This window comes from Lepidochelys kempii, chromosome 9 (genome assembly GCF_965140265.1).
Source record: "Lepidochelys kempii isolate rLepKem1 chromosome 9, rLepKem1.hap2, whole genome shotgun sequence".
Lineage (NCBI taxonomy): Eukaryota > Metazoa > Chordata > Testudines > Cheloniidae > Lepidochelys > Lepidochelys kempii.
In genome coordinates, this window is record NC_133264.1 from 52718992 (window position 1) to 52732803 (window position 13812).

Below are 13812 nucleotides of genomic sequence, written 5' to 3' on the forward strand. Positions count from 1 at the left end.
GGGCTGTGTGCCCCCTCTCATGGCTGATTGGGGCTGTGCACCTGTGGCTCTCTTCCCACTCCCGCTCGCCCAGTGTGTCCTTGCGATCTGGTCACCCTAAACCCGCACACCCCTCCCATCCTCATCAAGCCCCCTAACACCAAGGCTGGAGTGGCACCTTAGGGGCCAGTGACATCAGCTTTATGTTATATGAAAACTCCCCCGCACGGGACAGTGGCCCCCATGCACTACCAGTGTGATTTCAAAGGGCCAGAAATGTAAAGCAAATCTGGTTCTAAATATCCATACATATCCATTCCTACAAAAAAATCTACATGAAGAGAATGTGAACACTGCAAGCTTAAAGAACTGGAGTACTTGTGGCACCTTAGAGACTAACCAATTTATTAGAGCATAAGCTTTCGTGGGCTACAGCCCACTTCGTCGGATGCATAGAACGGAACAATGCTTAATACACCCAAGTCAGGCAATGGCAGTGTGACTCTTTGCACACGCGCTCCCCTTCCTGTGAACCCACGTAAGCTGGGACACAATTTGGGTACCCAAGTCCGCATGCACAGCTTAAACACTCATGCTGGAAACACTGGAGCTATCCATGTGCCCTTCTGCATTTTTAAGAGACCATAAAAACAAGCCACATCGGATTGCCACATTACACCCCCCATACACAGAAGGTAACACCAGCTATGAAACACTTATCCTACAGATGGAAAATATATATTCTTGCTGCATGGATGAGTGAGTTTAGCCCCTTATTTTATGCTCTTGTTCCTGCTCTCGGGCTCTGAAGGTGGTGCCTCTTAGGGAATTCACTGAACCGCAAACTCCCGGCTCTGGGAAGCTGTCTTTCCCTTCCAGCAGGAGATGTTTATGGTCCAGCACTGCCTTTGTTTACCCAGCACATTTAATCCTTCATTTTTTATCTTTCCACATCCGCTCAGAGAAGATGTTAATTTTCTGAAATTAAACACTTAGCTTGATTGCTGTTTTGTTAATTGCTGCATTCGCAACCCCCCTTGGTGCTCCTGCCTGTTTAACATGGAGAATGCTGTGAAAATGATCAACACCAAATTGGTGCTCAGGTGGTTGGATGGCAGCTCCTAAGCCTCTCCATGCCTACTTGTTCCGATGCAGTGACCAGCCTTGATCCAGCCAAGCAGAAGCACTGGACCACACTAGAGAAGGGCAAATCTTTCAACAGCCATGACAGGTGCAGGGTTACAGAAAGAACCAGGAAAACTGTTCTCCTCTTTTACTAGTTTTGGGATGCACTTGGAAGTGGGGGACTGAGAGTGTAGGCTAGAGGCCAAGAAGGTGTGATGCAAGCTTCCCTGAAGCTTGCCAATACTCCATACGCTTGAGTGCTCCTTGCTATTCTAGGCTCAGTTCTCTCTTCGGCATTGGCTGCAAAATGTGCCAGACTCCTTGGTGAGTTTCTAAAGTTCAGAAATAGCTATTCAGGTTAGGATGATCTCACAAAACTTATTTCACTTTTTACCTGCAATGAATTTGAGGCTAGGCCAGCAGGATCTTAGGCTGTAAGAAGAGAGATTACTGGCAAGACAAAGGAAACGCAGATGCCATTATCCTTGCCCCTTCTGAGCAGGGCAATCCATAAGAATGTGCACACTTTGTAGAAATTCATGGAAGTGGGGTTAGACAAACAGAGGGCAGGCAGGTCTTTGCTCCGGTGATAGGCTGAAGTGCTCAAGGGCAGAGTTTTCAAAAGAGCTCAGCGTGGGCCTTGCTCTGCTCTCACTCAGGTGAATGGCAAAACACCCACCAGCTTCAACAGCAGGAGAGGTAGGCCAGTGCTGGGCCCTTTTGAATGTTCTACCCTAAATCAATCCAGTTTGGAAAGCAGAAAGCTTTGGGGAGAGAGAAATCTTCTTTCAGGGCATACCAAAACCAGGTCTTGGAGAAGGCACTGTTTGAACTAGGCAGCACCAGGAAACCAGGTAGATATTCCTGGACAGTGAAAAATATCATAACATAAAGATTGTAGGTTAAACACCTCGGAGATCCTTCCCCACCACCCCCCAGGTAGGACATCAGCATGTTAGGATCTTTCACTCCAAGATGCACTAGTAAAACCCACATCATTTAGGTTCAAGGAGCAATGGAGAGTTACTTGAACACCCAGTCATATCTCAGGTTGGCGATGAGATCCACAGTTGTATGAGGGTAACTCTTTTTCACATAAAAAGAAAAGGAGTACTTGTGGCACCTTAGAGACTAACCAATTTATTTGAGCATAAGCTTTCGTGAGCTACAGCTCACTTCATCGGATGCATGAAGTGAGCTGTAGCTCATGAAAGCTTAGGCTCAAATAAATTGGTTAGTCTCTAAGGTGCCACAAGTACTCCTTTTCTTTTTGCAAATACAGACTAACACGGCTGTTACTCTGTAATCTTTTTCACATGCTGATCACCATATTTGGGAGTAGGAAGCAATTTCTCGCCCCCAGGGTGCAATGGCAGGGACCAGGCAGAAGTTGCCTTCCCTGCAAGCACGAGGGCCAGGTTAGCAAGTCCCCTTTGGTCAATTTCATAATAGTGCATCAGTACTGCCCCTTCTGCCCTCTCTGTGTCCAGTGCTCTCCTTGGGGGGGGGGGCGAGCCCCTGCTCCAGGCTGTGCCTAAATGCCACTTTTGAGCCTGAATTACATAGACATGTGTGCAGACTGGAGGGCGTCTTCCTGAGTGACTCTTGCACAAGTCACAGTATGTGATATGGAAACTCCTTCCCTCACATGGGTGTCCAGCGCAAGGGTCATGCAAGTCCGACAGCTGGTGCCCAGCTCCTGAAGTCAGAAGAAGAGCCATCATGTCACAGAGAGTAAGAGTACTTTTTGCAAAAGCGCCTGCATGACTTAGGAACCTAAGTCCCACTGAAAACCCAGAAGACTTGAGGCCGCTAAGTCATGGTGCCGCTTCTGAAAAAATTTACCCTCACTCACTTCCCTCTATCCAGATTTAAACTCAGGCACTGGAGTCAATTATTTCTCTGAGAAGTAGAGCTTATCCCAGGGAATGGAGGAGCAAAGCATGAAAGCTGCTTCAGCCTCCTTGCTGAGAGAAGGCAGCAGAAAATGTAATAACAAAGTACTCTAGTTTGCCCTCCCTTGCACTCTGGCAGCCCTATTAGCTTCAATGGGGTTGGCTAGGTAGGTGTAACTCAAGGCAGATTTTGGTTCAGAAAGGAAATGTCTCGGAAATTCTCTTTCTTATTCTTTTTCTCTTTTTCCTATCTCTTCTTTTTCCCCATTCCCTGCTGCTATCTTTTTCCTTCTCTCCTTTTAATTGTCCTGCCTTTTCTCCTTTCTCTTTTTCTCCCTCTGATAGGTCAGTCTATTTAGCTCCTTCATCTCTCCCTCTGTTGCAGCTAGTGCTATGGTTTGGGGCTGTCCTTGGACATCTCCCTCTTGTGCAGACTAGAAGAATCACAAAGGAAGACTGTAGACAACAAGCACTATGGGCCCTCAGAAACTTTAAAGACACTTGAAAATGAGGCTCTGCAAGAGTAAGTATTGGAGAAGATAGACAATGTGCAGCTGAATATTTGGATGGGAGATGGATGGACAGAAGGACAGATGGGTGGATAGCGATTATAGGAGAAAGAGGGGACAGATTGATGGAAAGATGTATTTATGGGTGAATGGGCAGATAGATGGTTAAGATAAATGTACAGATCTGGATGGTCTTATGGACTGGAGAAAGGGATTCAATTTGTTTCCATTAGAAAGATGTAACTGGTCTCGCTGAAGTGAATTGATGACACATACTAGACAAATCCACAGCATAACATTTCTTCTGTCATTTCCCCGCATTTGGAGTCCATTTCCTTCTGTCTCCTGTGCACAGGTTTAAGAGAACCACAGGCAGCTTTTGAACACAGACATTTTCATTGACAGTTTGCAGACATAACTGACTGTAATAACATAGCTTTTGTTATTTTCTGTCTAGGTGATAATACATCCAGTTTAGGAGTATACTGTGTTCTTAGGTCAGTAACAAAAAGAGGACCCACTAAAATAAAATCTTAACCATCACTGACTGATTTGCTACAGAAGCTGCACAATCATTCTGCTTAAAGAAAAGGAGTACTTGTGGCACCTTAGAGACTAACCAATTTATTTGAGCATGAGCTTTCGTGAGCTACAGCTGCTTGTGCATTCCCATTAGCTTCTTTTTATCCATCCCCCCTCCTCAGCACTCCAGTCGCAGCCTGCTTAAACAATTCCAGAATGTTAAAACCTGCTGTGTAGCAGCCAAATATTTATTTCATGTTTGTGGTCCCTCAAATATTGATACCACCCTAATGCATCGAAACCTAATGCATTTCAATTAGGTTAGTACGGAGGCCTTCCCAATAGATTAGACATATTTCCATGTTAATATACAGGCTCTGCAATAGAAATAGAGAGGGAGGGAGAAAGAGATGGATGAATAATAGCGTGAGTGACAGGCAGAGACAAAAAGAACTATATGAAAGAATAGCTGGAAAAATAACAAAAGCACGGAGGAAAAGTTCCAGGCGTGAGGGGGTGGATGGACAAATCAGTGTTTTGGACTATGTAAGTCTTGGACAACAGAGTTCCGTGGTTCCTGCTTCCTTACATCAGGGCTAACGTTGGCCCCTTGAGTAGCCTGACTTTGAGCATGGATGGATGAGCAGATGGTCAGGTGGGTGAACCGCAGAATGGATGGAGGAGAGGGCAGGAAGAATAGCTAAAAGGCCGAGATACATGCGGCAGGTTTCACTGCACATGGTTAAAGAGAGAGAAGTGACAGCCAGGCACAAACATAACATGACAGTCTGACAGAATTGTTATTCCCAGGAGCTGGGATACTAAAATATTTACGCCAGGTTTCTGCCTTGCACGCTCCCAGGGGTGCGCAGCTAACAAAGGCTGCCCGTGTTACATGTTCAACACAAAGCAGAAATTACCATCGCCTTTCTGTTCGCAAACCAAACAGATTTCCATTACCGTTGTCTAGTGTTTCCTTCCTTGCACTTAAAGCCAGGGTCACCCACTGTTGGCTGCCCCTCCCCCACCTTCCTTTCAGCCCCCCCATACAGTACATACACACTGCACAGACTGGCCATCTGGCCACCCCAGCTCTCCTGGATCAGTTCTTTTCTTCACCAGCCAGGCCGTTTGCAGCCAAGAGTCCTCTGTTTAAAAACCAATGCCTGGTTCTAACATGAGGAGGGAGAGAAGAAAACAGCCAAAGGGAGAGAAGAAAACAGCCAAAGGGGAGGAAGAGAGGGCAAGCAGGAGAAGGAAAAACAAGATTAATGGCAAAGGAAGGAAAGAGAAAAAGCAGAGCAGCATCAGAAAAGGAGCAGAGGGGAAAAGAGAAAGAAACAGAGGAGGAGCAAGTGAAGCACATTGTGCTTGTCTTCTGATTTTAGCACAGGGATCACTGCTGCGTGTAGTAATCCACTCCACAGAACTGCTCCGACTTCATCCACTTTAGTGATATTGGTCCTGGTGCCCCATACCCACACATCAGACCTCACCAGCCTGAGCTTCTGGACATGTCCTCATTGGAAGAGTGGGATTTTAATGCCAGTTTCACCCCAGTGTCTGTACCAGCCCCAGAAATCCCCGCCAGGGGACATTAGTGCAAAGCAGCTGCCAGGTCTATTCCACCTAGTGGCCTGCAAGGTTTCAGTACTGACCAAAACGTGGAGGAATCTCTGCAGGAAATGAATATGGTCAATGCAGCTATGGGATACACTGACTGAGTACATCCCTCCATCAGCAGGGCCCCACTGGAGCCCTGGCTGCAACTTTCAGCTGCTTCTACCCTAGCGGAAACCCTGAGAGCTGGAGAATAATTGTTCCCCTACCTTCCTTCCATGGGGGGCTTGAAAGCCCCCTGGACTGCATGGCCCTGGCTAACACACTGCATTTTAAATTACATCTCCCTGATTGACCAAGCATGAACCAATCCCTGGGTGCTTCTTACTGCATTGTTGGCATTGGCTCTGAAGCTGAGCTCTTGTTTCAGTCCCAAATCCACTGTACCTAGTTGTGACACAGCTAATGCAATTCAAGCATTCCGTCTTACTGGGTCTCATTTACTCAACACCTTGCAGCAGGGAAGTCAAACTCCCTCTATAGAGAGGGCTGAATTCTGGGTGTAATTCTGGCCTTTTGGTCAAGATATAACTGTAGGACTCCATACTCCACTCAGTGCCCAGTGGGGCTCCCACCATCAGTGTCAGGTTTGCACCGACATCTGCCCCTTACGTAGGATCGAACATTCAGTCATCAGCATAGTTCATTATCTGCTCAGTGAGTTATTTTCCCACCCCCGCATTAGAAGAACCCAGCCCTAATTTCCCTTTTCCCCATTAACGACCCCCCACATGGAACACGGTATGTGCACAGTGCCCCTGTGGGACTCACCAGCTTGGTTTGTGGTGATGTTCACCGACACGTGCTGCGGGGGGAAGGGGCTCTTGCCAGAGACACCATTAACAGCCTGGATCTCAAAGGTATATGGTGTGTGGGCCCAAAGGCTGCTGATGAAGACCCGGGTCTCTGTCAGGCCCAACTGCCCGGGTACAAACTCCACGTTGTCATCGCAGCGGGAGCAGCTGCGGCGGTCAGGCCGGCACTTCTTACAGACAATGTCGTAGGTTACGTCATCACGCCCGCCTGTCTCCCGGGGCGGGTGCCACTCTAGGATAATGGACGTCTCATTGACAATGGAGATAACGTTGCGGGGCCCTGACGGGACACCTGTTGAAAAGCAGGTCAGTTGATAAGGTTCCTGTCAGAAAATGATACAATATTGAGCTTTACTCTATACTGATTGGGGAACCAGGATTGGGGAACATGATAAGATCATAGGGGGCTGATTCAAAGTTTCCCAGTGCTGTTCAGTGCTCAACCCCAACCTCACAGGTCCACCCAACTCCGCTGGGAACAGAGAAATTCAGTCACCATGTTTCATACAGTCCCATGCTTTCATAGATTACTGCTTGAGTGGCACCCCATCTGCCTGTGTTGGTACCAATATCTTTACAATGGGAGGGAGGATCCAGACTGGAGGCTTATATCATCTTGAACTCTCTCACACTCTTCCTCCTCTAGAAATCAGGCAGCTGTCATCTTCCAATAGACAACAAAATATAGGATACACAGTACATTGTAAAATAGTTCCTTCTTATGCTAGAGAAAGGATAGATCAATGGTGAGGCTGCTAGCCTAGGGTGCCAGTAATCTGGGTTCAAATTCCTGCTTTACTACAGCATACCCATGGGATTGCTTAGTCTTCTGCATGTTAGCTCCCCACCCGTAAAATAGGGATAATGTACTGCTGTACCTCACAGGGTGTTGTATGAATAAATACATTAACAAATGTTAGGTGCTCAGCTACTACAGTAATGAGGAGGAATGTATAAATACGATAGCTAGATTATCATAGTTGGAGAAACATGGTGTATATGGAACTTCTGTAAAAGGGCAATGAAAAAAAATCAGAAATGGCAAGTAGTTATTTATGCATCAAGTTGAGAGGGTGGGTATTTCGTGGGGTCCGTGAGGGTCTCTTCTGCATCCAGTTCTATTCAGTGTTTTATTAGCAAGGTGGATGTTGGAATGGAGAATATATTGATCAGATCTGCAGACAACACCGAGCTGGGAGTGATCACAAATGCTTTGGAGGAAAGGAATTAAATACAGCAATGTTGGCATACATTGAAGGAATCAATAATGTGAGATTCAATGCGGCCAAATACAGAGAGATTCATGTAGGACAGAGTAATCAAATGCACAAATATATAATTGGGGACTGCTGACCAGACAGCTGTGCCATGGAGAAAGATCTGGGGGTTAGTAGGGAGGATAAATGGAATGAGTCAACACTGTGAGGCTGCTGCAGAGAAAGCAAACAGAACAGTGGGTTACATTAAACAAGAGAAGTCATTATTCTGCTCCACTCAGCACTAGGGAAGCTCCAACTGGCCCCCTGTATTCAGATTTTAGCACCGAACTTTAAAAAAGACAGAGACACAATGGAAGGAGTTCAGAGGAGAACAATAACAATGATAAAAGGTTTGACCTAGGTGGTAAGGTTGCAGAAGCTGAGTGCACTCAGTCGTGTGGAAAGAAGTCTGAGGGGAGGCATGCTCACTGTCAACACGTATGCTGGGGAACATTATTAACAAGAGATGGGCCAATTACTCTCATTAGTCATCAAGGACAGAAAAAGCAGGGATGGCATAGCTGCAGCAGGTTAAATATGAGAGGAACGATGTAAGTACAAGAACAGTTCAGTGATCAAATGAGCTGCCAAAGAAGGCTGTGGGCTTAATATCATTGGATGGTTCGCGAACAAACCAACACTACCATGATGATGGTGAGAGACTTTCCAAATTATTCCGTATCTCTTCAGACCTGAATACCCTGCATCGCCCCATGAATGGAGCTAGCTATGATCTGAAACTGGAGGAATAACTCTTGAGTCCCTGGCCCAGTTAGCCTGGAACAGATTTACTTATCAAGAATCAGAGCCGAATCTCGTCGACACTATTACATACGTTTTCTAAGCAGAGAAAGCTGCCCAGTGAGGGAAATCAAATGGCACCAAAGGATGCAGACATGTGCATAGTAAGATTTATGTAGATTAGGTACCTAACTACTAACGATGTCACTGGGAGATAGGTGCCTAATCTGCTGAGCTGCTTTACAAAATCCCACTAGGCATCTATCTGCAGGTGCCTAAATATCTTTAAAACCCTGGCCCTCTGTGCCTAACTCCCCTGTCTGTACAAGGTGGCAATGGTACTTCTCTACCTCACAGGGGAGTTGTGTGGATAAATGCACTATTGACTCTGAGGGCTCGGATACTGGGGTGATGGGACCAGAGTAGAACCTTGAGCAGATGGATTGTGCAAGTAAGCCATTTCTACAAGTACAATCACAAAATGAGCTGTCAAGGCCAGTTAGTTCCTTTTGGACACCTCTTCTGTGGAACACTCTGACCTGCCCAGTGGAAACAGGGAGTATTAACTAGATCTGGGCTTCCCGTAAGCTCGCTCTGAGAGAGTAAATCCAAACAATTTAACGGAAACTGTCACCACCAACAACTTACCACTCCTGAAACCCTTGAGGGGGTGTCAGCTGTTCTCCCCCACTCCTGATACCCCATTTCTCTGCTCTCTCCCTCTTCCCCCCTTAATCACACTGAGACAGGCACTCAGGGAGTCTCTCTGACCTGTTGCCAAGATTACAGCAGATGAAAGCATTTTGTTGAAAGGGCTAGAAAAATGCCGTCCTTACAAAAACCCATTTTGTTTAATTTTTCCTTCAGCGCAGTAAATGTATTTTCCAGGAATTGTCTGGCAATGAGGCTTGCTTGTGTGCTCAGTGGAAAGGGATTGCATGAACTTTCGAGGTGTGGCAGCAGAGGGACCACGCTAACATGATACAGCAATGTGTTACAAGTTAGCTAGAGTTAGCTAATGTGATTTTGGAGATGACATAACAGGGCAAAAGGGGGAGACCAGTTACTGATCTATGAGAGGACCTTCCCTCTTATCCCAGGACTGCTTACTTTGCTAAAGAGCCTTTGGTGAGGGACCTTGTCAAAGGCTTTCTGCAAGTCCAAGTGCACTATCCACTGAAGCACCCTTCTCCGCATGCTTGTTGGCTCCCTCAAAGAATTCTAATAGATTGGTGTGGCATGATTTCCCTTTGCAAAAGCCGTGTTAACTCTTCCCCAACATTTCATGTTTATCTATGAGTCTGATAATTCTGTTCTTTACTATAGTTTCAACCAATTTGCCTGGTCCTGAAATTAGATTTACCAGCCTGTAATTGCCAGGATCGCCTCTGGAGCCTTTTAAAATAATCGGTATTACATTAGCTATCCTCTAGTCATCTGATACAGAGGCTGATTTAGGTGATAGGTTACACCCCACAGTTAGTAGTTCTGCAATTTCATATTTGAGTTCCTTCAGAACTCTTGGGTGAATGCCATCTGCTCCTGGTGACTTATTACTCTTCAGTGTATAAATTTGCCCCTTTGACTTTTAATGCGAGCAGGATCATTATTATTATTATCAATAGTAAATATTTACATGATGGCAGTGTCCAAAAGCCACACTCAGAGCTCAGGCTCGATTGTGCGGGGTGCTGGACAAACACAGCGAGGACACAGTCCCTGCCTTGAAGAGCTTACAATCTAAAGAATGGATCAGGCCCATGAGTGTAAAATATCAGAGATTTGCTCAGGGACATGATTTTTGGAATGTATTTGAGAAGGAAATGTGTATTTCCAAGTCTTTAAAAGGATATTACATATAACACAAAGTAATACTTTTTCAAAGTAATTAACTTAGTCCGTTTATTTCTTTTTAAGTGGCACCTTCTTTGGCGATTTCGGCTAGCAGGCCAAGGACTGAACGAACATGCAGACATGGAACTCCCTGCTCCCTTAAAGATGATGGGCCAGATTCTCAGCTGGGCTGGTGCCACTGCAGTGGGTGGAGCTATGCTGTTACACTAGAGGAAAATCTGGCCCTATTGCAGAAGTCAGGGGAGTTAAGGAGTAGTGCTATCTAACAGGGCTTAACCTGTTTTAACCCTGACCCAGGTCAGATCGCTGGGGCCACCAAGTCAAGGTTAGTCTGTTACCAGCACTACTGTGTGCCACCCCTTCAGTTCAGCCTTGCAACACATTGGTAGAGCACGTGAGGAATCTGCCACTGTCTGTGCCAGACCTGTTCTGTCCGTAAATAAAGGACTTAAGCACCTGAGCCACAGCCCCTTGAAGTCAGTGGAAGGCTGTGGATGAAGTCTAAGTCTCAGAAGCTGTCGCTCTTGCAAAGTTCAGCAGCACGTAGACCCCTATCCAGCAACACACTGAAGCACGTGTCTACATAGTAAACTGGGCTGCTTACATGCTTAAAGAGAAGTGCTTTGCTGGACTGGAGCCTTTAAATTCATTTAAAATATGCTTTGTGAAGGTATTGTCCCTTTAATATATGGACAGAGCTCTTTCGTTAAGATTTCTGATAAAGATATTGGCTTTTGTGAGTAACTAACTGCTTACCATGGTGTCCAACAGATTCTTATCCTGATTATTCAAGATAGCTCCACTTTCCAGTTTCATTCCTACTGCTCATTCCCTCTTCTCCCCCTTTTGCTTGTTGACTCCCTCAGAGAATCCTAATAGATTGGGGAGGTATGATTTCCCTTTACAAAAGCCGTGTTAACTCTTCCCCAACATACCATGTTTATCTATATGTCTGATGCTGTCCTTCACTATAGCTTCAACCCATTTGTCTGATATTGAAATTAGTTTTACCAGCCTGTAATTGCCAGAATCTCCTCTGGTGCATTTAAAAATAATTAGCTGTCCTCCAGTCATCTCATATGGAGGCTGATTTAAATCATAGAAGATTCGAGTTGGAAGAGACCTCAGGAGGTCATCAAGTCTGACACCCTGCTCAAAGCAGGACCAACCCCAACTAAATGGTAGTATACCACAGTTAGTAATTCTGTAATTTCATATTGGAATTCCTTGAGAACTCTTGGGTGAATACCGTCTGGTCCTGGTGATTTAACATTTAATTTACCAGTTTGTTCCTGGTAAACCTCCTCTACTGACACCTCAATCTGGGACAGTTCCTCAGATTTATCACCTAAAGGGAATGGTTCAGCTGTGGGGATCTCCCCCACATCCTCTGCAGCAAAGATTGATACAAAAATTTTTTCATCTGAATGTCTTTAGCTTCTCAGCAATGAGCTTGTCTTCCTTGAGTGCTCCTTTAGCACTCCTTTGTCACCCACTGCCTGAGACAGAGCAGCCCATTGAGTTGCAGGCTCAGACGGGTACAGCACGAACTGGTCTAATTTCACTGGCTAAATTGAGTGACATACAAAAAGTGAATAAACAGCAAAGTGAAGAGGAAGTTAGGTCTGAAACATCCTTTCAGTTTCAATAATCCAAAGTGCCATTAATACAAAATCAGGAAAAGGGCCCACAGACCCTCAGCTGGGATCATTTGGCATAGCTCCATAGAAATCATATAGACAAATCTTCACTGAAGACAATAGATCTTCACCAATTTATAGCAGCTGATGGTCTGGCCCATGATTTTAATCTGGACAGTGCCCCTTTCACTAATGAACGTGGGTTAAAAGGAAAACTAAAATAAATAAAGTGCAGGAAAGCTACTTACAACTACAAAGGATTACCTACGAGCAGATAACGAGTGTGTATTTCCAAGATATTACACCAGTGAATACAAGCATCTACAGATACACTATATTATTTACCCTTATGATATGTAACCACTCTGAAACAGAACAGCTGGCACCTCAAATTAGAACATTTTAAAATTCAGCCTTAACTGGAACAAATAAATATTTACCGATGGACTTTTTTATACAGTACTCTTCTGATGATGCATACTGTAAATCACCTATGGAACAAGATGCAATAAAATAGATTTATTTACAATTGTTCTATATGCCTAGCACTTCCTCTGCCACTGACAGCTAAAGTGATCAAGCAAAATATAGAAATTAATCTCTTATTTCAGATGCATATTTTTAGATATTCCTTATTCATGCATTATATAAGCAAATACAAGCAATTCAGGATTCTGTGTGGCTTATGCTGAACACACACACGTCGGGTGCATAGGGAAGCACAAGGATGAACATTAGTTACATCCAATCACTTTTTTCAAGACATGCCGATGTCCAGGATAAACCCACAAAGCAACTGTGCAATCGCTCTTGAAAAATGTATTTTTATGACAATAAACTTGGCATTGCACAAACACAGAAAATTGAAAATTCACTTTTATTAAAGAGTACCAGCCTAGAAATATAATTCAGTGCTTATACTGTACTTATTAAATAATAAAATACAAGATGCCAGTGAAGTGGAAAAGCGGGGGCAGCAAGAAATTCCCAGTTTTCACATCTCAATTATTTTTAGTGGCAAAAACTATTGTTTTGCAATATAGTCCCTGTGACCTTTCACCCCACTTGGAAGGAAAGCTAGTCCAGGCCAGGGCTTGTAAATCTCCAAGGCACAGCCACCATCCTGCTTGACACACCAGTGATCTCCAGAGCAGAAGCCATGGGTCTCTGCAGCTTGGGCTAAAGAACCCAGCTCTCCAGCTAAAATCTAAAATGGACTCACATTCTCTGCGGATCGGGCACAGAGGGGGACACGTAACACTGACCAGTGGGTCACACAAGGACATGGTTGCTAAAACTTTTGGGGGAGGAAGTAGAAGAGGGCCTTTGTATACCCTGTCTGCTAATTTGCTCATTTTTAGGATTCTGGCTAAGGCCTCTGACACCCTTTTAACTGGGAGTTTGACCAGAAGTTAAGTTTGACACTAGGTTTTTGTGTTATGCAGGTACAGCACCGAGCACAGTGAGGTCTAGTCCACGACTGGGATGCCTGGGCACTGTGCTAGTACAAATATATAATATTAATAAGAATGATACGCTTTCAAATAAACAGAAGCACACAGTAGCTGTTGACTAGCAATGGACTCTTTCTATATCAAGCTGATTTTTTATGGAGCGACCGACTTAAGATAGCTTCTGCCGTCTTATTTACAGTAGACAGCCGAGGAAGATGATTCATTTCAAGCAAAGCCACACAGAATATCAATGCTTAACATACTCCTTGCCCCTGTAAAAGAACATTCCATCAACAAGACTACGAACAAGACAGCAGTGGTAGATAACCTGCTAATTCTAATTTATCCTGGGGATTGTCTGCCTCCAACTGCAGACATTGCCGCTTAGAAATATACACT

General features: G+C 44.9%; 1 protein-coding gene across 12 annotated transcripts in view; it reads right to left on the minus strand.

The window, feature by feature from the left end:
* EPHB1 (EPH receptor B1) overlaps window positions 1-13812 on the minus strand; it is a 342358-nt gene that overhangs the window by 83802 nt on the left and 244744 nt on the right. For 11 of the 12 annotated variants that reach the window (XR_012160842.1, XR_012160837.1, XR_012160843.1 and 8 more), the window contains exon 5: window positions 6422-6757. Coding sequence is in view for 5 of the 12 variants with exons in the window: in XM_073360347.1 (XP_073216448.1) it covers window positions 6422-6757 (336 nt within the window). In the remaining 7 variants the exon portion in view is untranslated. Of the gene's footprint in view, window positions 1-6421; window positions 6789-13812 lie in introns of those variants that run through there. The other variant, XM_073360350.1, reaches the window with a different exon arrangement.